A 27705-nucleotide genomic window follows, 5' to 3' on the forward strand; every position below is an offset into this window, starting at 1 on the left:
CATTTAGTACCAGTTTAAATTCATCAGTGTGTTCACCTCGAACTTGAAAATAGTTGCAGCTCTTGTATTGCTAAGGTAGTGCTTAGAGTTTGTGATTGTTATTTGAAACTATATAATTCTTGGAAATACCTTGACGATTGAAAGGGGTTGGGAAATTATGAATGTACATTTTCATGAAGGCAGCGAGTAATTTTTGCCCACAGAAAAATGATCTTTTGGACAATCTCTGGTATTGCAGCTTTGAGTGAATGACATTAAAATTCTGATTCCATATTGCTGGATCTTTTACATTGAAGCAGATGTCAGTTTCTTATGGATCCTGAATATCATCCACTCTGTTCTTCAACTATAAATGTAACTACTGGTCAATGGTTTTGGATAATTTATACATCTGATGAAATCATGGAGGTTTTTATTAATATTTGACTTAGAGGGTTTTTTTTTGTTGTTTGTTTGTTTTTGTTTTTACCTTCAGAAAGCAGAGGATTTGGAACAATTTTACTTTGAGTTAAGTCACTCCTACTCCTAATAATAATAGCCACTTTGCTTGAGCAGCCTGGGTGTGGATGATCTGAAGTGTCAACACTCACAAACCCTAATCAGAAGGTTCAGATCCAAAGAGGAGATTCCCTCTAAGTCAGGAGGACTTTGTGTGACTATTTCATATGTTGTGTGTAAGTTTTACAAAAGATGTGGAACTTAAGCTTTAGATGGCTGGATAAAGTTAATATTTTTCCTGTCATGAGGGACTGTGAGCGTCATTAAAATTAACTTCCATCCAGTTTTATGACACCTGAGATATAGGTCTTAAACTTTTGCCAAAGTGTGACACATATGCTTTCAATAATAAGCTTATTTCTATATTCTATTATCACTTGAAAACTTCCTAAATGAAGCAAAAGCAGTAAATATTATTTGCTAATAACTCTCCTCTTCCTTCTTTTCCTGCTGGTACTGTTCCACTACTACTCCTAATAAATTTTCACATCAGCACCACGTGTAGCACCGGTCAATAGTTTGGGATAATTTATACCTTGCCTGAAGCTGTAGAGATTTTGTTTTGATTTAGAGTTTGGAATCTTCATAAAGCTCAGGATTTTAAACCAAATTATCTTGAGTGTGGTCAGCCTTGCTTCTAGTAATAGACACATGTGCTATATGTTCTATATTCATCATTTCATTTATTCCTACAACAGATATCTAGAAATTAGACATAAATATTATTAAAGGAGAGGACTAAGATTTTAGAAAGCTACAGAAAAGTATCCAAGTCACTGAGATTTTAAATTTAGGCTGCCCTATTATAAAGCCCATACTTTTAAATACCCTGTTGTATATTTCTTCTTCTCCCTTGCCAAATTCTTTTTATTCTATTAACATTCTCACCTGTAATATAAATGTCAGGTAGTGGTGGAATGATTAATTAAATACTCTAACTGTTAAATGCTTGCAAAATCCTCAAAATCAAAACAGAATATAAACAAAATATTCTGGATGTTAACATTGCTTTCATCACTGTGCATGCCAAGATTATAAATCTAGGGCCTCATAATTAATCAGATAATTATTTCAGAAGCTATGATGTTTGCTGTATTAGCTCTTGTGTAATGATCCTATAGCATGCTGGAACACGTGGGCACAAGGCCAGCTTTCACCTTCTTAGTAGAATGTTCAATCAAAATAGCAATTTGGCTCATGGTAGACAGTATTCTATTCCCTTCAATATGTGGATGAAACATGGTTCTATGAAGGTTGTATTATCACATCGGCCAGCAGTTTGAAATGCTTATCACTAAAAATATTTTAAAGTGGTTATAAATAATTTTACCCTGATGTTGCTATTATTTTGTTGATATTATTTGTAGTTGACATTATTGGGGCTGTTCTTGTTGATATTATTTTGGAAGACTCTCTGATGTGTTTAAATAAAAAAAATCTTTCCTAAATCTCAGGCACAAGGTTATTATTACTGCTATGCTATTTGGGAAAGAATTGCCAGAAGAGAGTGGGGCATAGTGAAGTGTGTTGACTTAACAATTTCAAGGAATTCTATCTTCCTTTCCTTTTATCAGCAGTTCTGTATATGGAGCTAGATAGAAATCAGAGAGATTCTATAAATATTATTTCACTGACCACAAAAAGTAAAACGAAAGACGCCAACTTGAAGCCTTTCAAACAGTCAGTTGGCTGTTACTAAAATGGTATCTGGTATAGTTTTCAGTCTCTTGAGGATGCAAAATATTATCTCAAATCCAAACCAATTTTAAAGTAAGAGAAAGAGATTATTAAGTAGATGAAAAGTTGTGGTTGAAAATATGGGTTTAAAACTTTAAATAGTGAGGATCATGTTATTTCTAGATGATAGTTTGATATTGATATGATAGGGAAATAAATAACTATTAATAATTAAAAGCAATACAAAAATATGCATTCAATAAAGACAAATTGAAAACTGACAAATAAACCCTTAGCTTTCAGCTATTGTTCTATAATACAAAAGCTTTAAAAAAGGTTTCCTAATATGTTGGGTTTGTTTTACATGTTTCCTGATCCAGATTTATATCTTTGAGAATAATATCTACTATCAACCTGATATAAAGAGCAGTTCATTGCGACTGACATCCTCTGGAAAAGAAGGAATTATTTTTAATGGGATTGCTGACTGGTTGTATGAAGGTGAGTTGAATAGATTTAGTTTCACAAGAATGCAAATGATATATTTGAATACACTATCTCTAAGAAAAATCTGTTCAATTTCAGAACAATACTTACAGCACTATTTCTTCTCCTCATTTCCTCTCAAAATTGTCTTCATGCTTTCATTTCTTTGTATGTGCTCATATTTTGACTGGTTGTGATTTATATCTACTTATATGATTCCACATTTGGGATATATATATATATATATATATATATATATATATATATATATATATATATTCAGGCCAAATAGATACATATATTTTATTTTTGGTAATGCTTAGCTAATGAAAGTGAATGATCACCTCTATTGCACACAGGGATTAGATGTTGAATTTTTTTGACTCTCTCAAAAAACCACTTTTAAAATTCTGTCATATTTTAAAAGCCATTGTAAAAGGAGGAAAATAAAACTTACCTAAAGAATTATTTGCGATAACTATTTAATAGTTTAATAATAACTGAGAATATTAAAAAGAATCAGATTTGAAAACCTCTATCTAGTTTGGTTATTTACCAATTGTCAGCTTCATTATAAGTAGTGATTTTCTTGGGAATCAAAGCTCAAGTTTAATACTTAGATTTCAGACTCTGCAACTGATTTGGCAAAATATGTCAAGATTTAAACTAAGGTAGCCCCATTTTTTTTGAAATTATAAAGCTAAGTATCACCCAGAAAATACATTTTCTGGAACAACATTGGCAAATGTAATCTCTCTACCCAGAGTCAATATTTCTAATTCTGTTTTAAAAACAGTAAATTACTTAGCTCATTTATTTCTTCATCCATTCTCTCCTTCAGCACACAATTTTAAAGGACTTCTGTGTTCTAAGTACTTGCCTGGGTCTGAGATACATCAGGGAACAAAACAAAGTACTGCTCTCAGCACCTCACACTAAGAGACACATTTTCCTGTGTGGGGCTATTTTATCAAGAAAGATATGTTGTAGCCCTTGATATTTATTTATTTCTAATAAATATATTGGGATGACATTGGTTAATAAGATCATATAAGCTTCAAGTGTACATTTCTAGCATATAAGATCTATATATTACACTGTGTGCCCACCAACTACAGTCAAACCGTCTTCAGTTGATATTTGTATGTGTATGTTTACATGCATATTTATATCTATAATATATTTTTGTGTATATGCCATCTTCAAATAATCCAAGATTTGAGAGGCCACAGTTTATCCCCAGGAGCAGTAGTAGCTACTGTGGAAATAGCCATAATTATGCTATGAAATTTTTTAAAATTGTAATACCAAAATAGATAAGTAAGGTTCTTTGGTTGAGAGTGTCAGAAGCTAAGTCTGGCTTTCTTATTTCGAAAAGATGAATTATTTGAAGGGCCTGGGATGTCCCAGTGAATTGAAAAACAGTTGGAAAACAAATATGAAACCTGGGTAGTTCTGGTAAACTAGAAAGCCAGAGCTAACCATCGCTTATCTAAAGGAGATAGATAAGATATGCCCTTTATCTTTAAAATATTGTTGGACTGTGTGAAACCTTGACAGATCAAGAAACCAGATCAATGTAGTGTGGTAAGTAGTCAAATCACAGTGAACACAGGATTCTTTGAAAGAACAAAGGAGAGGGACTTAGCCCATCCGAGGAATTTGCAAATATTTTCTAAAGGAGAAAACCTCTGAGCTGAGCCTGAACCAGTAAGTAGAACACATAAGAAGAAACTAGGAAGGAAAACCAAAGCAAGGGTTAAAGCTTACAAGAGCACAATAGGGTTAAATAGCATAGTGAGTGCCTAAGGAATGAAAATCTGCTTATTATTAATGTGGCATAAAATTTAAGAAAAAGGAAGTCAGCAAGAACCAGGAGATAGTGACAATAAAAATAATCTGGAATTTTAATTACATTTTTCCTGGAAAATAGGGAAACTAATAGAGTTTTTCAAGTAAGAGAGTGTCAAGATTAGATGTTTCATATAAATAAGTCATTTGACTCTAGTGTGCAGCTGGGGTTGAACGCAGCAAGAACTAAGGAACAGCTACAAGGTGTTTATCAAGAGATAATGACCAATTGGACTATGGTTAGGCCAGGAAGAAGGAGGGAAGACTAAAACTGAGGAAGCAGTAAAGTAGAAAGATGTTTGTGGTAAATGGATGGGGCAGATGGAAGACAAGAATGATTCTCTGGCTTCTGGTTTAGTCACTAGTAAATAGTGGTGACAGACATCGGGAGCCAGCATTCATAAGGAGTTGTGGACTTCAGTGAGGAGAGAAGCAGTTTAGTGGGAACACTGGTGCCTCCTAGCATGCTGGCATGCTACATTATGTGACAAACTGTGATCCTTAACATCAAGTCCACTGGGGGTATACTCAATGTAAATTGTACTATCTTGACCAATGATCAAGATGACTTGGGTCTCTGTCCTTTAAAGAAAAAATCATATAGCTTATAGTATTGCATCTTAAAGAAAATTGTAAGGAGATAAATTACAGACCATTATCTGACAAATTAGTTTTTTTCCTAATTAGAACATAAAAATTCTATGTAGTTGGGCTAAAAGTGAACAGTGTGTTGAGGGATAGGCAGAACAAACAAGTAACAAAAACTTTTGTGATGACATTGTAGGTCTGACATTCCAGAGGGGAAATAGAAAAATGATAGTTTTTTGTCATTCAATTTAAACTCAATCCTTTGGGCTCTTGTGGTCTAGGCATAGTAGGAAACTCCAGATGTGCCCTGTGATTTAATCTTGCAATGCTAGTATATCTAATCACTTGCTGAAGAAACCAAGATTCAGGCAGGATAGGCAACTTGGACATGGCCTCAAAGCTCATGAGAGGCAGAGCTTTAACTTGCATATGTATCTTCAAAGCCAGCGTGTAGTCCTAGTCAGCTCTACCTGTCACAGTTCAGCACTTTTAAATGTTTCATAAAGGATGGCATACATTATGCACTTAAGCCTTCAGATTTCACTGGTCTTTCTTCTCAGCCAAAGACTCTGAACCCTACTATTCAGGGACTTAAGTCAATTCTGCTTTAGTTCCAAGAGAAGGGACCTTACCAAGGGAATTCATGTTAAGGTTTGGTAGAGGGATTTAGGCATATATTTTAGGACCTTGTATTCATATCACTAATTTCCCCTCAACGTTTTGCCTGTCTTCCCAACCTGTGTTTCAAGAGTCCCACATATACCCAATCTCCCACTATTATGTTGCTTGCCCAGTGCGCCAAGAGCACCCAGAACCCAGAGCTTCTCTTTTCCCTTAAACAAAAGCACCAAAAAACAGTGATTTCTACTAGGAATGCATTATTCAACAGGATGTGTGTGATAATCTAGTGTGGCGGTTTCCTTTTTATTACTTTACAGAACTCAATTATGACTTGAATTAGTAGGTGTGGGAGACTCAAGAAGTAATATATAACAGTTTCACTTACTTTTTAAATTGAAATTTGCCTTCTGTAAATGCTATAGGAAAAAAAAAAGATTAGATAAGGAATCACATAAAAGATAATAAAATGTTTTTATGCCAAATTTAAGGACATGGCTTAATCTTTTTAAGACTAGGCCAACCTGTAAGTGTGGCTCTTGTTCCCAACCGTAGTCACTAGAGTCAAGTCTTGAAAAGTTTTGAAAAGTGTCCTTTTAACACCCCTTTTCTTTATTTCTAACATTATTCAATTCCTAAGGGAAGAAAAACAAATAAAACATAAAGTACTTTAAAGAGTTAGTGAAGTTCAGAGGAAAAAGGTGTTATGTTCAAAATAAAAAAAAGCACAGCTAATGTTATTCATATAAATTAGTGTATTTAACATGGTAACTCAACTAAATAAAGTATCAGATGAATGTTTTATGAAAAAACTGTAAAATTCACAGTTGCCAAGTTTACAACTTTGAGATCTTTCATAGTATTGAGTCTATTAAATAGAATAAAAAATGACTGTCACTTTCAATTGATTAAGCATATAAAATAATGAAACTAATGATTTATAAAAAAGATTTATATTTAAGCATATTAAAATATCCCTCATATTTTTACAGAAATTCATCTTTGAAATTCAGTCCAACAGTTATTGAGCACATTTATCTGTCAAGCATCATCTGAGAGCAACACAATGAGTAGTACAGATTTTGGGTACTTCCAAATTATTGGAGTGAAAAATTGTAAACTATTTTCTTGGAGCATGGTAAATAGAAGTATAAATAGAACTACACATCAGCATACTGACTAGAAATATAAACATAATTAAGTCTGATGGAATAGGAGAATATCTTTGCATTTGTGCTTTAAGAATGACAAGAATAAACAACTGAGAGAAAGAAATTATAGGACAAACAATATTTTTATCAACAAAATGTGATTGTAACTATTTTATTGTTTGACGAGAAAAATACAAAGTGCCTATTTTTATTGCCTTCTCTTGGACACAGAAAATCACATTTATTTTTTCACTGATTCAATAAATATTTATTGAGCATTTACTAAATTCCAGTAAAACTGAACTGTGACAGATAAACAAAAAACATTAGAGACGCAGCTATGGAAGCCAGAGACAATAGGATAATGGATATTGCTGAGTCTGGGGGCAAGCAAGCTAAGGACACCAAAGTCACTGTCGGATTTGCTACCAGAACTTGACAAGGACATAACCATTCAACTGGGTACACCAGAAGCAAGACTGCAGTGGATGGAGGTGTAAATGGGAAGTGAGAAAGTTGTGAATATAGATAACTCTTTTGAGAAAGTCGACAGTGAGATACTGAAAATTAAAAGAAAAAAAAATCAACTGCAGACTCACAGAATTAGCTAGCAATAGGATACTCAGAAGACCCTATCTGTCTAAGTTGATAAACAACAAATGGATACAATCAACTTACCTTTCAGAACTCAATGGTTATATATTAATTTTCTTTGTATGGAGGCTATGTTTTTAATTGTCTGTGATACAAAGCAACATGTATTAAAAATTCCATCTGTTCTGCAGTGAGATTTTCTAAATCAGTGTAATAAAGACAATGAAGAGCCAAGCCTACGTTGAAATGGAAAGGAATGCAATTTTTAACAATACTTTGATTACAAATAATCTAATATAATCAACACAGGAAATTTAAATCCATGAGTAATGTCCCTATTTGTTGGGATTAAAAAAGTGTTCCTTATCCAAGAGGACTCTTAGAAAAATTCATATTAAATATGCTATTACTCATCTCTTTATTTCAGTTAACTTTGTTTTTGTACTTGAAGGAAGCCAAATAAATGTCTATTTGTACTCTCCTGCTTTTTTAACATTGTTGTGAGGAATGACTTTACTCATAGATCACTCCAAATAAATGAGAGTAGATAATATAAAGTTTCAAATGGATATTGCCCTCAAATCTGGGCCATTGTAATTCCTGAGAAGCAGTTGTGCACACACTATAGCACCCCAGATGGAACTTGCTTTGCTTCTTAGAAACCCTAAGTGTGGATTTCAGATAACATGATCTTTTTGGACCTTCAAGTCTCATAAGACTTAGAGTTTACACTCAATTGGCATTTAGCATTTTCTTTTCATGTGGATGCCTCATGTTTCCTCACCTGCACTATAAGTTGCTTGTGTGAATCAGGGTGAAGATCAAAACTGGAAAAAATAGATATCACATTCAAAATAGTTTTGATGCCTGGCCAGTATGGTTCAGTGGTTGAGCATTAAACCATGAACCAGGAGGTCATGATTCAATTCCTGCTAGGGCACATGTCGAAGTTGTGGCTCGATCCTGAGTTAATTTTTCTATCTCTCTCCCCCTCTCCTTTCCTCTCACTGAAATAAATTAAAAAGCATATTTTTAAAAATAGTGTTCAAAGTTGTATATATGAAGAGGGCACTTACTAAAGACAAGGGATATGCAAGCATCCTGTGGCTAACAATGGTTTAGCCATTGACACCTGAAATGAGAAGGGGAGGCAGCTATTACCTGAATCCTGTGGTTTTCACAATAATAAAAGCCGTGAATTTTGGTTGAGAGATATAGCCAGACCTACCACATGATTTCAATGGGTAGGAACCAAATAGTAAATACCATGCACTAACTTTCTTCTGTCATTTGACTTGTCTGTTGGCCATACCCAACCAAAGTTAGAAATCCTGGGAGTATTCTTATTATTCAGATAAAAACTTTCTGTCCCCAAAAGAGGAGCATAAGGTATAGCAGTGTTAGTCCAGGTATATACACCTGAAATTTATAACTGCAGCTAACACTTTTGCTTTTTATATAAGATTCTGGGGGGAATGCTCCAATTAAGAAAAGAACTAAGCTTATCATGTGGCCTTAATTGCTAATCACGTGTCCCGTCATTAACTTCTTATTTGTTTTTTTTTCTTTACCTTCTGCCAACATTTTGACAAGGCAGGTTATTTACCTGGTGGGCCAAACCCACACTTTAGCCCTACCAAATCATATTCCTTTGCTTCTTTTTCTTAATGAGGATGCTATAATACCAGTTTGAAATGGAAGTTGGAATGTAGAAATGTGAAATTGGAAAGCGAGGTGGATTTGAACAAAGGCATATTCATGAATCTGCTGAGTTCCAAATATAGTCTGCCTTGCCCTCCTTGTAGAGTAAAGACACATTTCTCCCTGGCAGATGAGATTAATCATCAGACTCAACTCAGTGACTATGTTTTCTGTCAGTTTATTTTTCTCAGTCATATTGAGTCCAAAATGGTCAGAAGGAAATTTTAGCTTCCAATTCAGAGGAACATAATTATCACTATGTTCTCTGTAGGAGAGAATTCTCCTTTAGGCATTAAGACTTCTAAACCCACCACGCTCATTACCATGAGGACAAAATCCAAAATGTGTCCAGAGGGTTATTAATTGATAGTGAAAGGGAACACTGCACTTCCACCCCTGAGTTCCTAGATCTGTGCTTTCCTGGCTGTGCAGGAGGGACACATGCATGTTGTATGATGACATCCCTACTACAAGGTCATTGTCAAATAAATAGTGCCAATACCCAGATGGCGCATGCTATGTCACTCCTACATACAGCCAATTGGGAACATGATGAGAGCAGTGAATTCCATTGCCCTTCTTTTCTGCTATAAAATATTGCTTGTTTGGAAGTGACATAGTAATGAATGTTATTCTGTAAGTCCTCGGATAGTAGTGCTGATAGAACTGCAGGCAGCAAAGGCATATCCACACCTAGAATATGTATCTGTGTCTATAATGACAAAACACTACCCTTCTCGATGGAATGGCTCCCATGTAAGCCACCTGCCAACAGGAACTGCTGGGAAATAATGCCATATCAACAGTTTAGTGATAACCACTGTTATTGGCACATAATGGTGGGAGCCAGAGACAAACTGACGTTCACCTTGCCCATTGGGTTATTGAGAGCAGCCCTGCTGCGAATGTGCTCTGGTGAATATTAAACGGAATATTAAACGGAATGTCTTCACATTTTTACATTGTTGCCCCTTCTGATAAATCTGTGCACTTATTGCCCCAGCTGGTTTGGCTCAGTGGATAAAGTGTTGGCCTGCAGACTGAAGGGTCCCAGGTTTGATTCTGGTCAAGGGCACATGCCTGGGTTGCCGGCTCGATCCCCAGTAGGGGGCGTGCAGGAGGCAACAAATCAGTCATTGTCTCCCATCATTGATGTTTCTGTCTCTCTCTCCTGCTCCCTTACTCTCTGAAATCAATAAAAATATATCTAAACAAAAATATGTGCACTCATTTTTCCCCTAAACTTTCTTTTCACTAATTTTCTAATGTTATTATTCTTGTCTGGTGGCCATTTATTAGTTATTGTACATGAGTCAGGGATCCATATTTCAAGCCAAGTCTCCTTCCACACGGAGTGGAAAACTAAATATCTTTGCAAAAGTCTGCCAGCTCAGAGGATTTATATTACTATAGTGCTATAATGCCATTCCTGAATCAGATTGTAGTCCAGGGCCTACCCAATTCCAGCGTGTTCAAGCGCATTGTGCAAACCTGCCTATTAACCAGACCTGCATTTATTACTCTTCTGCCAACTTGTGTTAGAAATACATCTTGAGGCATAGATGTGAGATAACATAGGAGGAAAAAGCAGAGGGTGCAATACCATGAGCAGTTGACTTATGTGTTCTGGACTAATCCCATATACCAGTAGACTGCTTTTTTTTTTTTTTTTTTTTTTTTTTTAGTGGAATGTTGCTGTTGTGTTTAGTTTTATGGTCAGTGAATCAGATAACAGTCAGTTCATGATGGGCATTTGGGTTGCATAGTCACTCGCTATCCCATGGTCAGGCTAATTGCTTCTGCCAGAGCCAAGTAAAGATCTGCTTTAGAAATAAATAAAGACTATTTATCAGCACAGGAGAAAGGGCCTTTCTGTGAAGCTTGTATTGCCTGTGCTTTGATCATCGTCTGGTGAATGTCAGAAGCTCCACAGCATCTCCATTCGCCATGGATACTTGCATTGCCATTGTGCCTGCTGGGCCACAAGGTAAAGGTGGTAGGGAAGGTTGTGCCATGGCCTTGATCTGCTAAAAAGCTCTCACTTGCTCAAGTCCTACTCAGAACTGGCACCTTTACAGTTTACCTGGGAAATAGAACAAGGCAGAACCTGTGAATATAGTCCATATTTTCTTCAAAATCCAGAGTTCAGTCCTTCTTTACTTTTGTACAATTTCAACCAATTTTCTCTCACTGTAGAAGAGATAGACCAATATACCCCAGGCTACTAGATCTCTGACTATTCCCTAAGGATGCAGACGCTTAAACTTTACAGGGATTCCTCTTCTACTGCACCTTTATGCCTTTATAGATAGAGGTTGCCTCTGTTAACAGACTTGTGAGAATTTGAGGTTCAGAATCTTCATCCATAAAATTAGATACATAGAGCAGCATTCCACTATGAAATCTGTTCTTTCTGAGACTGGCTCAGAAAGCACAAGTTTACTGCACATGTTTATACAAAAATCCTTATCCTATGTGTCAGGGGCCCAGCACTTCTCTACCATTATCTGTATCTTAATTTTAAAACACAAGTGCATTTGAACCCCTGATTTGTGCTGCCTTTTTCAACCCTTACTGTTGGCGCAGGTAGGTAGTTAGTATTAATGAAGGAAGGGAGCGAGTAGAACTAGATACTAAACTTGATAAGCTGGGAGGTTGAATCAGATATCGGGCCTGCTTCACTAGGAAATTACAGCACTCCGTTAAACTTGATTTACCAGGAAGCTGTAGCATTCACAGACTCATTCCCACACTCTAAGCCTTAGAGCCTAAGGGATCACCGTATTCTCCATGGGAGGTATTTAATCCTTGAGGCAGGCAGGAAGAGTCTCCTCAGGGTACAACCTGCCCAGTACCAACTGGCAGGGAACCAGGATTATGGGAGGTGGTAGAAGAGGAAATTTTTTAGCCTAGCACAAGCCCAGTAGTAGACAAGATGATTCAGAAGGAGGTGCTTTTACTTTGAGGCATGCCAGTAGATGCCAAAATGGCAACAAGTAGGGGTGAAACCTAGCCTGAGAAAGGGATTGGGTTGGATGAGGGCACAGAACCCCAAAAGGTCTAGAAAAGAGATTGGTTAGATGGAGGGACCCAACTCATACCCTGGGAAAGTCAGGAGCTAGGTTGGATGGTTTTAGTTTTGAATGACAGCTTGCTACTTACTGAGAACGACGAAAATATATGGAGAATTATCAGGAACCTGAGGCATCTGCTGCTAGAGCCTTCACACCCTCTTCATCCCCAGCATTTCCCCTTCATTCCAATAAATCTTACCACCACATTTACTGGTAAACGTCCTCCATGCATATGCTCTTTGAAATTCTTTTCTCAAGACATTACAAAAGACTCCATTTTCACTGGCAACATTAATATGATCTCTTGAACCTCAGCCTGCAACTACAAAAGAGAGGGGCTCCTTCAAATATGCCATTGTGACCTTTTGTGTATTCCTAATTTTGTAGGCATGGATTTAGTTTTTGTTTTTTCCTATGTAATGACTCTCAGATGTCATAAGAACCAGGGAAACTTTACAACCTTTACAATTGCCACTGCTGTAGCAACTAAGTCACAACCTTTTGTCCTCTCAATGCCTTTCCTCTCTATTTGCACTTCACTCCACATCATTACCAGTGACAATTGATTACTCATGCTTCCGTTCCTTACTGTGGATTATCTATGCTACAATTCTCCCTGGAAATGGTATTATTAAATCAAAGATATACATATAGTTATAGAGGTGGATATATCTCCAACCTAATCTCAAAATCTAATTTTGAAGATCTCTTTCCTGAGTCTACCGCTGCTATTAATTACTGCATCAGTCAGGGTCCCAAGAGGAAAGAGGTGGCACTTTCAATAATTTGAAGAGGATTTATGTACAAAGAGACCATTTACAAAGTGAAAGTGTAGGGAGATATAAAGGACGGAGCCACAATTTAACTAGCAGCAGCCTATGACTATAGAGATGAGCCATTACCAAGTACAAAAGCAGAAAACTGTGGAGAGGCGGCTGCATTGACAAGAGGAGTGAGATCATTTAAAACACACAGCAAGCCTAAGGTGACATATGCAGACAGAGCTAAAGGAGTAAATACTCTGACTTTCTGCTCCTCTGAGCTCTTGCTCAAGAACCCTAATGGTCGTATTCTAGAGGGCATGGGAATCCCATTGATGTGCTTCATACAGCTTCATTTTCTGGGCCAGAACGCAGGTATGGAAAAGAAGATAGTGAATCTGGAGTCACACAAAAGATATACAGTATATTTCTTATTCATATTATATGAATATATATACTATTGATTTTTAGAGGGAGAGGAAGGAAGAGGGAGAGAAAGACACATTGATGTGAGAACAAAACACTGATTAGCTGCCCTCTGCACAGCCCCTATCAGGGATAGAGCCTGCAAACCAGGCATGTACCCTGACTGGAATCAAACTGGCAACCTTTTGGGGCACAGGTTGATGCCCAGCCAACTGAGTGACACTAGCGAGGGCCGGTGTATTTCTTATTCTATTTCCTTAAGCCTTCAATAGTTTAATGAATCTAGTAGTTATTCAACTTGTTTAATGATGAGAAGATGGAAATATGACCACATGCATATATGACTGAACGGTGATATGAATATGGTTTTAGGCCATATTTTAGTCTTTGAAAACGTCCTCATCCTTTTCACTCTGATAGTCCTTTCATTGTCTCTGTTCACATTGCTGGCAACCCACGACAACCTGACCTTATTGCTTCCTGCCTTCCTTTCTTTGCATCTGCTTTTCATGGGATCAAAGGGGTAACTCAGAAATTGAGAATGCGTTATGAAGTTGATAAAGTCCAACACAAGGATAGAAAATGTACATGTGCAATGGAGATTTCAAGGACAGATGTTTGTGGGTTACTGAGCCCACATCTCTACAGTTGGTTTCAAATAACACTCATTTATTCTAGAAGAACTTCTGCATTCTCACATCGCCCACTGGTGGTCACCAGATGGAGAAAGGCTTGCCTTCCTGATGATAAATGATTCACTGGTGCCTAACATGGTCATCCCTCGGTTTACCGGAGCATTGTATCCCAAAGGAAGGCAGTATCCGTATCCTAAGGTAAGTAACGTGGCCGCGCCAGTTTGTTGCCCTCGCTCTGCACCAGTGACTTCACTGATAGTATTCATGGTTGACGAACAAGTTGTCTTTGGAGAAAAAAAAGAAGCATCATTTTAGAGCTGTCAGTAGTCTGTCCACACTGCTTGGGTAGGAGGAGATCAAGATGTGGGGATGTGGGGACTTTGACCTTGTTGCATTTCTTTCCTTTTGATGCTCTCATTCTTGTTTTCCCTCATCTCCCACTTGAAAGACGGTGAGACGATATAAGGGGTCTTTCTCCAAGGTATATTCTGTGAGTGGTCAATAGCTGTTATAAAGGAGGAAAATGTGCCATCGTCAACTACATTGGAAATTCTTAGTTGAAAAAAATCTAGCTTCTCTCAAGATGATTTCTTAGAGCACTTAATGTACTATATGTTAATGCGTATTATAAATCTCCTATAAAAAGTAGACTAAGCATAAAGAATCTGCAGAAGCATAAAGAATCACCAATAAAGAATAGACTAAGCATAAAGGATTTATTAGCATTAACTTCAGTACTGTTTTGGCAGAGCAAACTCTGGAACATACTTTATAAAACGCTGGGGTAGAGCCATGGCCAGGCATAGCGAGGATAAAATTGTTTTATTGAGTGAGGCAAATACGGAAATCCTGTGCAGATGGCGAAACCATTTCCAAATGTTAGGTGAGGCTTCTCGAGGAGGTTGCAAAAACACCTGGAGTGTGCTGGTTTTCCAGTATATATCATGTTTAATTACTTAAGGTCTCTTTTTGAAAGTTAACTTTCCCCATGTTATGTAAGAAAGGGAAAGGCTCATAAGTGATGCCCTCTATGCATCAATCATGTAAAGATACCTCATAGCAAACTTTTAAAATTCCACTTTACACATTTTAGCTCTTAATTAGATTAAGACATGGCTGCTAATTTCATTTAGAGGCCATTTTTTTAAAGCCATTCCTTTAGTGAGTTGTATTTTGTATTTCCTAGCATGATAGATTTTTATATTTTTCAATTTGCACATTACATTAACTGGGCAGAGTGCTGGACAAATTACCTATCACACATATTATTTTACACCTGCGATGAAAGTATGGTCAGTGTTGGGGTGACTGTCCTTATTTTGCTATCATCTGCCAGACTCAAGTTTTCCAAGGTGGGGAGCGGGGTGCTTTATGGAGAGTCGGGAATAAACAGAGTTTCCTCAATGAGGTTCTGTACTGTTTTTCTCCACCCTGTCTTCCTTCCACAGGGTGGGGCATTAAATAACTGATGCATAGGAGGACAGCAGGGGGGAGAGGAGTCAGATCCCAGGACTTTGAAATATTATTTTTAGGGTCTCCTCTGGACATATACTGGAAGTCCCAAATACTCAGTATTCTTCAGGAGAAAATAGCAATTTGACCTAACAACAAAATAAACATATTCACAGAGATTTTTATTCTACTACAAGAAAAGTACTCACAATTTCTCCAATTACAGATTTAGCCCCGTTTCATGGTTGACAGTTTGTGCCTGCCCAGCATATTGCACTTGCTTTTTTCCAGAGAAAAACAGAAAAGACTTCTCAATACATTGTTAATTCTCACACCATTTGATTAACTTATTGTAATGAAAGGTCATCTGGTAATTCTGACACATATTGAAGAAATGGTGGCACATTGTGTAATGCTTATGTCAATAAATAAGATCTTCACACAGAACTGTCCAGATTGTGCACTGAACAAAGAATAAAATCAGCCCTGGGAAGGGACAACTTTTTATAATTCATTTCCCCCAAACGGTGGGGATTTTAGGATTCACAGATAAGAGCCATAGCAGTAGCTGCATCTTCAGGTTTCCTTCTTAGTTATAGACTTTGGTGCTTGAACTTGGACATCCCCAGGCCTCATAATTTTAGTAAGGCTGATGCAAACAAATGAACAAATAGAAGCACCTGAGGGAATTTAAATATGTCAGCAGTAATTCAACAGATCCTGATTGAAAAACCTAGACACTTATTTAGTAAGTTTTTATTTAATTAGTTTTTAAATATTTCTTAATAGTTAAGCTAAGCATAAAATAATAGTAATGTTTGCTCATTAATTGTATGACTCATGTGTGCTAATAACATGCTTTATGTTTTCAGAGAGACTTTTCATTGTTTTCCTCTTTGGTCCTCCTCACAATTGCCTCTTCTTTTTACAAATAAACACACTTTGCTTCTAAAAGGCCAAGTCCTTGTATGAAAGTCACAGTTATTTTAAGAACAGGGAAATAACTCACATTTATCGATTCTGTCCCTCTCTATAAAACTACTAAAGGTTAGCATATCACAAAAGTTGTACCAGGAATAAAAATGTCTCCTGGTTAAGATAACAAATATATGTGCAGCTCTGTTTGCTCCATTTACTATTAGTGACTTAGCTCTACACTGGGTGGGGTAAGAGTAGGTTTACAGTTGTGAGTCTGCAAAACACGATTTATTTTTGTATTATTATTTATTAACTAGAGGCCCAGTGCATGAAATTCATGCATGGGTAGGGTCCCTAGGCCTGGCCAGTGATCAGGGCCAATCAGGACCTTCCGGCTACAGGCTGGGGCCGTCCTTCATTCTGTGCCGCCCCCTGATGGTCAGCACAAGTTGTAGCGAGCGATCAAACTCCCAGTCTCACAGTGGAACTCCCAAGGGGACCCTTTGCATATTAGCTTTTTATAAGTATAGATTATTGTAGTATTTTCTATACGAACCTACTTTTGTTCCACCCTGTATGAGTAGCATTCTTAGAAAACCTCACACCTGCCATATATGAACATATATATTTCTATATGTAATGCATGTTGTATGCAAGACATGATGGATGTAATACATGATGGACGTGATACATGATGGAGGTCCTGAGTCTGTGTTAGTGAGCACCATGTAGGAGTATTAAAATGAAAAACAGGTATTGGCCAAAGCTGAGAGAAAGAATCCCATGTCCTCAGAGGGTTGATGATAGAAATTCCTGCCTAGGTACTTAAGACAATAGGACTCAAAGAACCTAGGTCTGGGTTTTGGTCTTTGTTCTCATGCTAACTTTCACTGTCATGTTGGGTGTATTACTTGAATTTTCAAGGTCTCATTATTTTCTACTCTGGTTTTTAAAAAAAGGTGTGGTTTTTTTCACTAATACGTGCATTGTGGTTTGCTCTTACTTATTTAATAAATTTTCCAAAATGGTATTTTAGACATTGAAATACTGCATAGAGCTCACACTAAATTGTATTTCAAATTAAACTTGATCAAAATGAGTACATCAAGTACCCCATGTAGTCAGATTTACTAATGAAATACTTACACTAAACAAATATATTTGTATTTTACTTAATTCAGCATGGTTCAGGACTCATAAAATATCCTTCATTAGCAATTCAGCACAAAAGAGATGCACAGTTCTATCTCAGTAACCTCAGGTTAATGTTCTTAATTAAAACATTATCTCGTTTAATGGCAATTTAGTTGCCAGTAAAATAAGGTTAATTATTATTGAGGCTTTATTTCAGAATCATAGAGGAAGGAGTCTGTGGAGTTGCAGTTTCTGTGGCAAATGTGACTGTAAAAGCGCATAGATGAACTCCTTTAATTTCCAAACTATTGAGACAATTCAAATATTCAAAGGTACAGATGAACTTGCAATGTGCACTTCATTTCAAAACTCCAAGAAAAGATAAGAATCTAATTAAGATTATAAAATGCTGAACAGCTGAATTTTGGAAACAGCCTGATGTTCGGTTTTTATCTAAAATTGGCCACATGTGTATGCAACTGTTAATTTGTTTTCATGTAGAAGCTAATTGGGATACTTGTGATTCTGTGCAAGTGAAAACTTACAGTGCTGTGGCCTTCAGAGGTGGTAATGCCCATACATGTCTTTGACAAAGTACATCATAAGACTATGTAACATGGATAAGAACTCACAGAAAGGTCAAATTTAATTTAACTTCCCTTTTTTTAAAAAATCAGTTTATTGGAAGAAAAATATAAACAATTTTTCACTAACTAGAGAGGTCAGTGTCTTAATAATAACTATCATTACTAATAATTCATTACTATATACAATTGTAGGTACTTTTATAAATCATGTTTTTGTCAGTCCATATAACAAAACTATGAGAAACTTTTATCTACAGAAAGAAAACCTACTTTGGGTCAAAACTTCTGACTTGTGACAGATTATGTTCAGAGAGTTCTCTCTCTCTCTCTCTCTCTCTCTCTCTCTCTCTCTCTCTCTCTCTCTCTCATTTTTTTTTTAATCCTCACCCAAGGATATGTTTACTGACTTTAGAGGAAGATAGAGAGAAATACCTATCGGTTGCCTCCTATACCCACACAAATCTGGGACTGAACCCAAAACCTAGGTATGTGCCCTCACGAGGAATTGTACCCACAAACTTTAGGTATATGGGAGGAAGCTCCAACCAACTGAGCCCCCCAGCCAGGACAGAGAATTTGCCTCATTTTTTTAATAATAAAATAAAATAATACTTCAGGGTCGTTAACATCCTGTCCATGGTCCACATGCAGCAAAATCTGAACCCAAAATTCTCTGACTCACAGATAAAGCTAAACCAGTTCTCAAAATGTGGCTCTTTTGCCAATGGTGTCAGCCTCCTTGGGGAATTTTTAGAAATGCAAATTGGTCATCTCCCATCAGGGGTTAGAAATGATGGAGGCTCACTGGGTGATTCAAAAGCAGGTTAACTTTTGATAAACAATGAACTGCCATAACTATAATCAGTATGCAAATTTTGATAAAACACTGATATTATGTATTGATATTTATCTATCAGTTTTTTAAAATATTTGCACAGTGATTATAGTAATCTGGATCTTGATGAACATAGATTCTTCGGCCCACACCCCAAGATTCTGATTCTGCCTCTGAATATGAATCTGGGTGGGAAACATGAATTTGTGTTTCTAAGGTTTCAGAGAATGCTGATTGATACTCGTTTTAGAGAACAACAGTTTGAATGGCGCCACTAAATACTGTGTCGCAGCTCAAAGTTTTAACATACAAGTTAGAGAACTGATTAGACTAAAAATATATGGATAAGGCCAATATTGTCAGGGTGGAAAATGGCAATTTAATGAAAGCAAAAGTGATGTGAAAGAGAGCTCCTAGGTGTGGTCAAACCCTACATTGCTGGAGACAAATATTCCCAGGCCCTGGAGGGCTTTAGAACAATGAAAAGCTTTACAAAATCTGACACCGGAGCTTTCTGTGTGAGGCAGGCTCACCGCTTATCTTCCAGGAAGCCCTTTACTCAAGGAACCATTTCCAGAATGTTTCCTAATGTCCCGGCACTTCTGTAGTGACAGCCTTTCTGACTTGTTTCTTTGCCTCCAAACTTCTGACCTGTGTTTGAAACACTCGCCCAGACGTGCTAGTCATTTTTCTTTATAGACTTTATTTTTTTAGAGCAGTTTAAGGTTGTCAACAAAATTGAGGAGATGGAAAGTACTTGCCATATACCTTCTGCTCCCACACATTTATGGCCTCTCCCATCATCAACCTCCCCCACCAGAACTGTGCACTGGGTACCACTGATGAAGCATCACTGACACATGATAATGACGCAGCATCCATGGTTTTATGGTTCAGTTCTGGCATTATACATTCTGTGGCTTTAGACAAATGTATGATGACATGTATCCCTCCCCATTGTGGAGTGCAGAGTGTTGTCACTGTTCTACAAATCCTCTTATTGACTGTACTTATTCACCTTCCTTCCCTTACCTCCATGCTAATTATTATTAAGACCCTAACAGAACAGTTCTTGAGCTATTGCTAACTATCGGTAGAATGTAGTATATTGTTTCTGGTCCTGATTTAACTCTGGATTTTGTAGATGCCAATTCCTTGAGCATGAATATTTCTTTGTCATTTTTAAAGCAGTTTTATTGTTCTCTTTAGACTTTTGTCAGGTCTTTGAATTCAACTCAGTTTAAATTCCCTATCCTCCTCTGTATAGCTCATATGCTCTTCTCTTAAAGCACCAGCCTGTGTTTGAAACACTCTCATAGGTCATTTTTCTTTACAGGCTTGGAATAAGTAGATTGAGTCACAGTAATCAACTGATTCTGTACATCATTTATTCCCATAAATTTCATTGCATTCATTCATTCAACATGCTTGAGATTTGTTGGTGAAAGATCCCATATCCACCCCCTAAAACATCACAGAATATTTAGAAAATTTTGATGGCCATTGCCTAAGAATGAACTAAAGCAAAACTACTCTATTAGTTATAAATAAGATCTTCGCAGGCAAAAACTGTCAACCAATTTATTTACTAAAGCAAATAAACAGCATTTAGTCGTTAAGAGCATCCTGGGCTTAAATACTGCTTCCCTCACTTACTGGGCATTTCCCCCTGCACAGTTTGCTGAGTGTCTCCATTTTCATCTGGAAAATGTTATAATTATATCTTAGTTCTATAACAGGAACATTTAATGAGATAATTCATGTGATGTTTAACAGATATTATTGACCAGAAACATAGTAACTGCTTTACAATTGGTTGTGATTTAATAACATTTTTATTATGAAACTTAAATGACATATTTCTTACTACTGTCTTTCTACTCTGCATGCCAGGTACTGGGTGAGGGCAGTCTGCTCATGGCCCACATCCTAAGGGCCACTTATACCCCATCTAACATTCATAAATGTCAAGGATGGTTAATGCATGGAATAGAATTAGGTTTGTGGAATTTTAAGCATGTGGCACCTGGATTGGTATTTTTTTCTGTCTTATTTTATTATTATTATTTTTTAACTAGCCAAGCTCTTTTCCTCATTATATGTTATATCCTATAAATGAGTAGCTGCTTGAGCTACTAGTTTTTATAAAGCCAGCCCTCCGGTGTCATTCTAGGAAAAGAACACAGTAGCACTAGCTAATGAATAAAGTCATCATGATTTTCTACCTTTAATTGTCTGACTAAAATGGTCTGAGAAGCAGCAATCTTCAAAAACAATTGAAAGCAATCAAGTTGTTGAATTTAAAATCATTTCTACTTCAGAGAAATTAAACTTTTCCCCCCATTCTAACACAAAATTATAAAAGAGTCAAAATGCATTTGCTTTCTTTCCTCATGTAGTCTAATGCTTAATGTATTTGCATTACAACTTTCATTTTCTCAAAGGCAGGTCAAGTGAACCCAACAATCAAATTATATGTTGTAAACCTATATGGACCAACTCATACTTTGGAACTCATGCCACCCGACATCTTTAAATCAAGGTACGCAATTTCAATTTCACTTTTTACCAGGGAATAGATAGGTTAACACCAAGTATCATTTTGTTGTAATTTAGAGCAATGTGATCAGCTCAACAAGTCCACTTGGAAGTAAGGTTCAGGTTGCCTCCATTAGTGCAGGAATGAGGTCATTCTGATTATCTTATTCGCAGGAAACCTTTAAAATTTCCAGGTGATTAGCATCACAAAATAACTAAATATACTGATACTGAGAATTAGACCTTTTGCAAATGTGACAGAGAGATGGGAACAAAGGATCATTTTCCACTGATTTTTCCTCCTGAAAATAGTAACTCCGTTTTTAATGTTTTTCCTCTTTAAAAGAGTATAATCTCCCTAAAATTTGTGCAGTCTTTTCAACTTTCTCCCTACAGCTTACCAATGATTCTCTAGCATTCTTTTCCTGGCAGAGAAATTTAATGAGATTTTATTTTTAAATATCCTACATAAAAAGCCCTCTCAAGAAGTTTAAGTGGGAAGAAAAGAAACACATTTTATGGAGCAGCAAAATCTCCAGTTGAGAAACAACTAATGAAATAGCCATGTGGATTTTGAAATCCAGAGTGAACTCAACTTCGAGGGTGATTCTTTCAAATCCTGTAGTTCTTTGAAAATTTAAAGCAGCCCTAACGATGGGATGAGATAGCAGCTGCTTAAGGAAAATAGTTTCACACTATTTTGAATGATATGGGCTAAGCTTGAGGGTTATTTTGATGACATCAACAATCAATCAATGCAGAGTGACTGATTCAAAAAGCTATTCCTCTCAAATGTTGTCACATTGACATATTCAGAAAAATTTTTATCAGGGTTGGGGATTTTCACAGAAAGTACAAGCTGCTGTGTATGGAAAATTTTCCTACTTAAAGATAATAAAAAATTATGGAATGCTTACACTGGAAGGGTTCTCATTAACTACCTACTATATAACCTGCTCCTTATATGAGTGGAAAAGCTGAGACCCAGAGATTTAAAAAAAAAAAAGTTGAGATAGACTCTCAGGATTAGTTAGTAGCAGAGTTAGAAAATGAGGTGAAGCCAGTTTCATCAAGTTATAGCACACTGCATCCAGATTATGATGGAAGACTTTAAAAGGCCATCTGAACTGACATGGGGAATGCAGTAGGGTTAACCAAATCAGATAGAAACTTCTACTTCTGGGCTCAGCCTACTAGTCATGAAAGATTTAGTCACAAATGAAACAATTATAAAAACTGTTGAGATTTTATGTGATCCTTATCACATCTTTTTCTCTCATTTGTTTGAAGCTCTGAATTAACAGGAAAGGGTACTGCACTGGAGTGTTTGAGTCACATCTCTACCACCATTTATTTTTGTGACCTTGGGAATGTCACTCTACCTGTCTCTGGGTCTGACTACTCTAATCTTGATATAAATATTTATACTGTTCATCAGGTTTTTTTAAAAAATATATTTTTATTGATTTCTGAGAGGAAAGGACAGGGAGAGAGAGGCAGAAATATCAATGATGAGAATCATTTATTGGCTTCCTCTTACATGCTCCACAATGGAGATCGAGGCATATGCCCTGACCAGGAATTGACCTGTGACCTCCTGGTTAATAGGTTGACCCTCAACCTCTGAGCCACATTGGCTGGACAAGGTTTTTGTTTTGTTTTGTTTTCTTTTAAGTCTTTGAAATAGGGGTCAATTTAAAAATATCCTGGTTCCTTTCTAATGGGAGATAGTGATTCCTGACCTTGAATTTGTTACTTGAAAGAGTTTCTAAATATTAGTGTGGCCAGCTAGGAGTTAACAAAGAGAAGGGAGCTAGACTTGCTGGGCCTGATTGAGTCTGTAAGTTATATAGAAGACTAAATCTGGAATTCACAGCTTCAGACACCCCAGGCCATAGCTGAATTCCTGCCAAGGGGCTTAACATCCCTACATATTCCACCCCCATCCCAGTGTAAGGAGGCTTCCAGTCTCCCCAGGGGACTTACCTGTCCACTTAACTGGACTTTAGGCGGGGAGAGCTAATGATAGAGGGAAATTCCTCTGCTGAGGCACGTGCAGTGGAAGACAAGATGGTACAGGGGAGGTCCTTCTACTCTGAGGCCTGTGCAGTGAGTGGGAGCCAGGACAGTGACCATGACAGGGAGAAGGATAGCCTGGGAAAAGGATCGGATTGGATGAGGGCATGAAACCTGGAAGGTCTAGGAAAGGGATTGGATGGGGTGAGGGCCCAGCACAAGGCTGCAGGGAGACAGAAACAGATTGGTTAGTTTGAAAGAAAACCTGCTCTTTCCCAGGTTGGAGATAATATGATCAAAGCTTAACAAAGCCCCCTCCTGGTCAGTAGCACCCATTCCGGGTTCCCTTCCTTTGCACACTCTCTGTGCAGCCATGTGGGCCTGGCAGTTGCACCCCCGTGAGCGTGGGTCTGGTGCGGCAGCACAGTGCTGGCCGGAATGCAGCCAGGAACAGAGACTGGCTGGCTGGACAGGACAGAGACTGAACTGGACTAAGACTTGGCATGGAATGAACTGAACTGCGAGAGCATTGGGTGCCCTGCCCATGCAGGGCCAATGACACGGAATTTCTGGACCCTGGTCCTTCTGGTCTTGGTGAGGAGAAGTGAGGGCTTGAGGACCCAAAAGCTGGCCTTCCCCCCCGCCCCCCCCGGCAGCAAGACCGTCTTCCAGTCTCCCAGGGGGCTCTGCCATCTGGTCATGTTGAAGACATCAGGCACCTGGGGACAATTCTTTATTTTTGCTCCAATAAATCTTACTACTACAACTCATCATCCTACGCATCGTTCCTGAAATGCTTTTCTCATGACTCCACAGAAGAGCCCTAACTCCACCAGCAGCACAATGAGTTCAATGACTATCATCAAACACAAATATTCCTAAAGACAGAAACATTGTCATTTATTGGAGTATTAATGAAGTGTACATCTCTTTAACATGTGAGGAACAATGTGATAAAATTAGTCACTCCTTGCACAGAGATATCACATATCCTTAGCTGTTTGAAGGCCAGTACTGAAAAAAAAATGTTTTATCCTACTGAGAGTGAGAAAACTCCTGTGAAGAAAAAGAATTTAAATGTAATTCAGATATTTGGTTTAGCCATGTGTTGGTCTGTAATTTGGAGAGAGGCATGTAATACCTCATTGACAAATGTACAGAACAGTTTTGCTTCTTATGCCTCTTGGTCTTATGTAAGTGCCGACTGTGGCATCTGAAATGCACCAAAGTATATGATTTACTCTTCTTGCTGCAAAACTCCAGATCAACATTGACTTCAAAACTGGTATTTTCTCATGCTCCAGTTTAACAAAAATGTAGTTTCTTACTCATTTGTTCTTGGTGAAAGCTTTAGTCCAATTCACGGGGGGGGGGGGGGGGGGGAATCAATATAATTTATGACATCTGCATTTAGACACTGTAGGGCTGCATATTACTTGAATGGGCCCAAAGATACACAAACATGCAAAAAAAAGAGAGAGAGAGAGAGATCCATGGTGTGAGTAAAAGAAAGCTACATTCATTTAGATGCACATTAAATGGAAACTAAACTCTTAGTTTTCTTGATTTTGTTTTAGGGTTATCAATATCTTTGATATTTAATCTTAGCACCATACCCATAGGGAGAATTCCCGAAAACCTTCCCTAGTTAAATACTTGACATCTAAAAGAGCATATCATCTTTCATAATTCATTGATCAGGGTCCTAGTAATTAAAAAGGTAACACACTCAAGAAGGATAATGAAATGTAGGTAATTAAAGGACAATTAACAAAGATATGGACAGGATTGAGGGGAGACTCACAAAGGACGGGAAATCAACATCCAGTCTGCATCAGCAGAAATGTATTACTGGCCCCGGACTTCCGGAGTAAGGGGCAGGCTGACTGATGAAACCTGAAGAGGCTTGTAACTTAAGAACAAAGGAGCCATCCAGTAGGGCCTGTCCACAGGTGCAAAAGGCCAGTCATTGCCAAGCCGCGCCCTGGCAAGGTATGGGTCCTGGAGATAAATACCCCACTCTCTTCCCAAGCGTTGAGTCCCTGCAGAGGACTCCTGTTGTCAAGGCAGCTTCACTGCAGAGTCCAGCTTCTGGAATTGGCGGGGGGGGGGGGGGGGGGCGGGGGTTGGAGAATGGATCTGGCAAATGAAGAATATTGGACACAAACAACTTAAGGATAATATTTACCTTAAGAAATGTATCGTTGTTATTACTTTAGGGATGTATTGGAGATGTCCACAAGAGCACAGTGATTTTTTTGAAGCAATGTGAGAAATGTTCTTTCTCTGTTTTTGTCTGTCTTGTCTCTCTGTCATTCTCTCTCTCTCTCTCTCTCTCTCTCTCTCTCTCTCTCTCTCTCTCTCAGTTTCTCTTTCTCGATATATACACTAGTACATCTATGATTTATCTAAGTAGTACTTGTGTTCTCAAGAAAACCGGACATATTTTTCTTAAGTGGATTGTGAATCATGGAACTGATCATGTTTTCATTGTTTGCATTAGTGTATTTTGGACATGAAGTTTACCTGTGGTAAAACTTGCTTCTCTCTGTAACTTATTTCCCTTACCTTTCTTTTGTATTTTCTTTACCATCTTAGTCTTAAATTTTTATAAGCTAACTCAAATTCTTTACATATTTTTAAATATATTATTTTTTATACCAGTACTAGTAACAATATTTCCATATTTATTAGTGGCAGTATTCTATAAGTCCCAAGCAATACAAAACCATTGTTATTTTTACAACATAAAAAGATAAACATGCAGAGAGAACCAAGATGGCGGCATAGGTTAACGCCGGAGTTTGCTGCTTTGAACAACTACTTCAAAAGTGAAACTAAAACACGGAACGGACATCACCCAGAACCACAGGAACGCTGGCTGAGTGGAAGTCCTACAACTAGGAGGAAAGAGAAACGCATACGGACACTCAGAGGAGGCGCAGTGCTGAAGTCAAATTCTGAGGTGCGGAGTGCGCGGAGCGGGCTGGCGGCTGGCGGCGGAGGGCGCGGTTGGCGTTTTCAATTGGGAGGGAGTCGCAGACTCTGAGCTCCAGATCCGGGCGAGTCTTTAGGGACCCAGACTCAAACAGGAGAAGCGGGACTGTCTGGCTTCGGTCAGAGCGAGTGCAGCTTTCTCTCCCAGCTTTGCAGGGGGTGCTGGGACTCAGAGAGGCAGAGCCCCTGGGGACAGGACTGAGAGCCGCCATAACTGCTCTCTCCGGTTCACCCTGTTGATCCTGTGTGAACCCCCCCCCCCCCGCCCAAGCCCTGCACAGAGGCATTTGCCGGATAGCCTCAGGCAAAGGCTAGATTAGCACCTCCCTAGAGGACAGAAGTTCTCTCACTGCTGACACAGCTGATTCTCATAGCCACTTGGCCTGGAGGTCAAACCCTCCCTGGAATTAGCTACAACAATCAAGATTTATCTATAAGACTGCGAACAAAGACCACTAGGGGGTGCACCAAGGAAGCATAACAAAATGCAGAGACAAAGAAACAGGACAAAATTGTCAATGGAAGAAATAGAGTTCAGAACCACACTTTTAAGGTCTCTCAAGAACTGTTTAGAAGCTGCCGATAAACTTAATGAGATCTACACGAAAACTAATAAGACCCTCGATCTTATATTGGGGAACCAACTAGAAATTAAGCACACACGGACTGAAATAACGAATATTATACAGACGCCCGACAGCAGACCAGAGGAGCGCAAGAATCAAGTCAATGATTTGAAATGCGAGGAAGCAAAAAACATCCCACCGGAAAAGCAAAATGAAAAAAGAATCCAAAAATGCGAGGATAGTGTAAGGAGCCTCTGGGACAGCTTCAAGCGTACCAACATCAGAATTATAGGGGTGCCAGAAGATGAGAGAGAGCAAGATATTGAAAACCTATTTGAAGAAATAATGACAGAAAACTTCCCCCACCTGGTGAAAGAAATGGACTTACAGGTCCAAGAAGCGCGGAGAACCCCAAACAAAAGGAATCCAAAGAGGACCACACCAAGACACATCATAATTAAAATGCCAAGAGCAAAAGATAAAGAGAGAATCTTAAAAACAGCAAGAGAAAGAAACTCAGTTACCTACAAGGGAATACCCATACGACTGTCAGCTGATTTCTCAACAGAAACTTTGCAGGCCAGAAGGGAGTGGCAAGAAAT

At 38.0% G+C, this 27705-nt stretch overlaps 1 protein-coding gene across 2 annotated transcripts in view; it reads left to right on the plus strand.

Annotated features, from left to right (window-relative positions):
- DPP10 (dipeptidyl peptidase like 10) overlaps positions 1-27705 on the plus strand; it is a 637668-nt gene that overhangs the window by 530803 nt on the left and 79160 nt on the right. For both annotated transcript variants that reach the window (XM_059704650.1, XM_059704651.1), the window contains exons 8-10: positions 2556-2676; positions 14104-14258; positions 21431-21528. In XM_059704650.1, the coding sequence (XP_059560633.1) occupies positions 2556-2676; positions 14104-14258; positions 21431-21528 (374 nt within the window). The remainder of the gene's footprint in view (positions 1-2555; positions 2677-14103; positions 14259-21430; positions 21529-27705) is intronic.

This window comes from Myotis daubentonii, chromosome 7 (genome assembly GCF_963259705.1).
Source record: "Myotis daubentonii chromosome 7, mMyoDau2.1, whole genome shotgun sequence".
NCBI lineage: Eukaryota > Metazoa > Chordata > Mammalia > Chiroptera > Vespertilionidae > Myotis > Myotis daubentonii.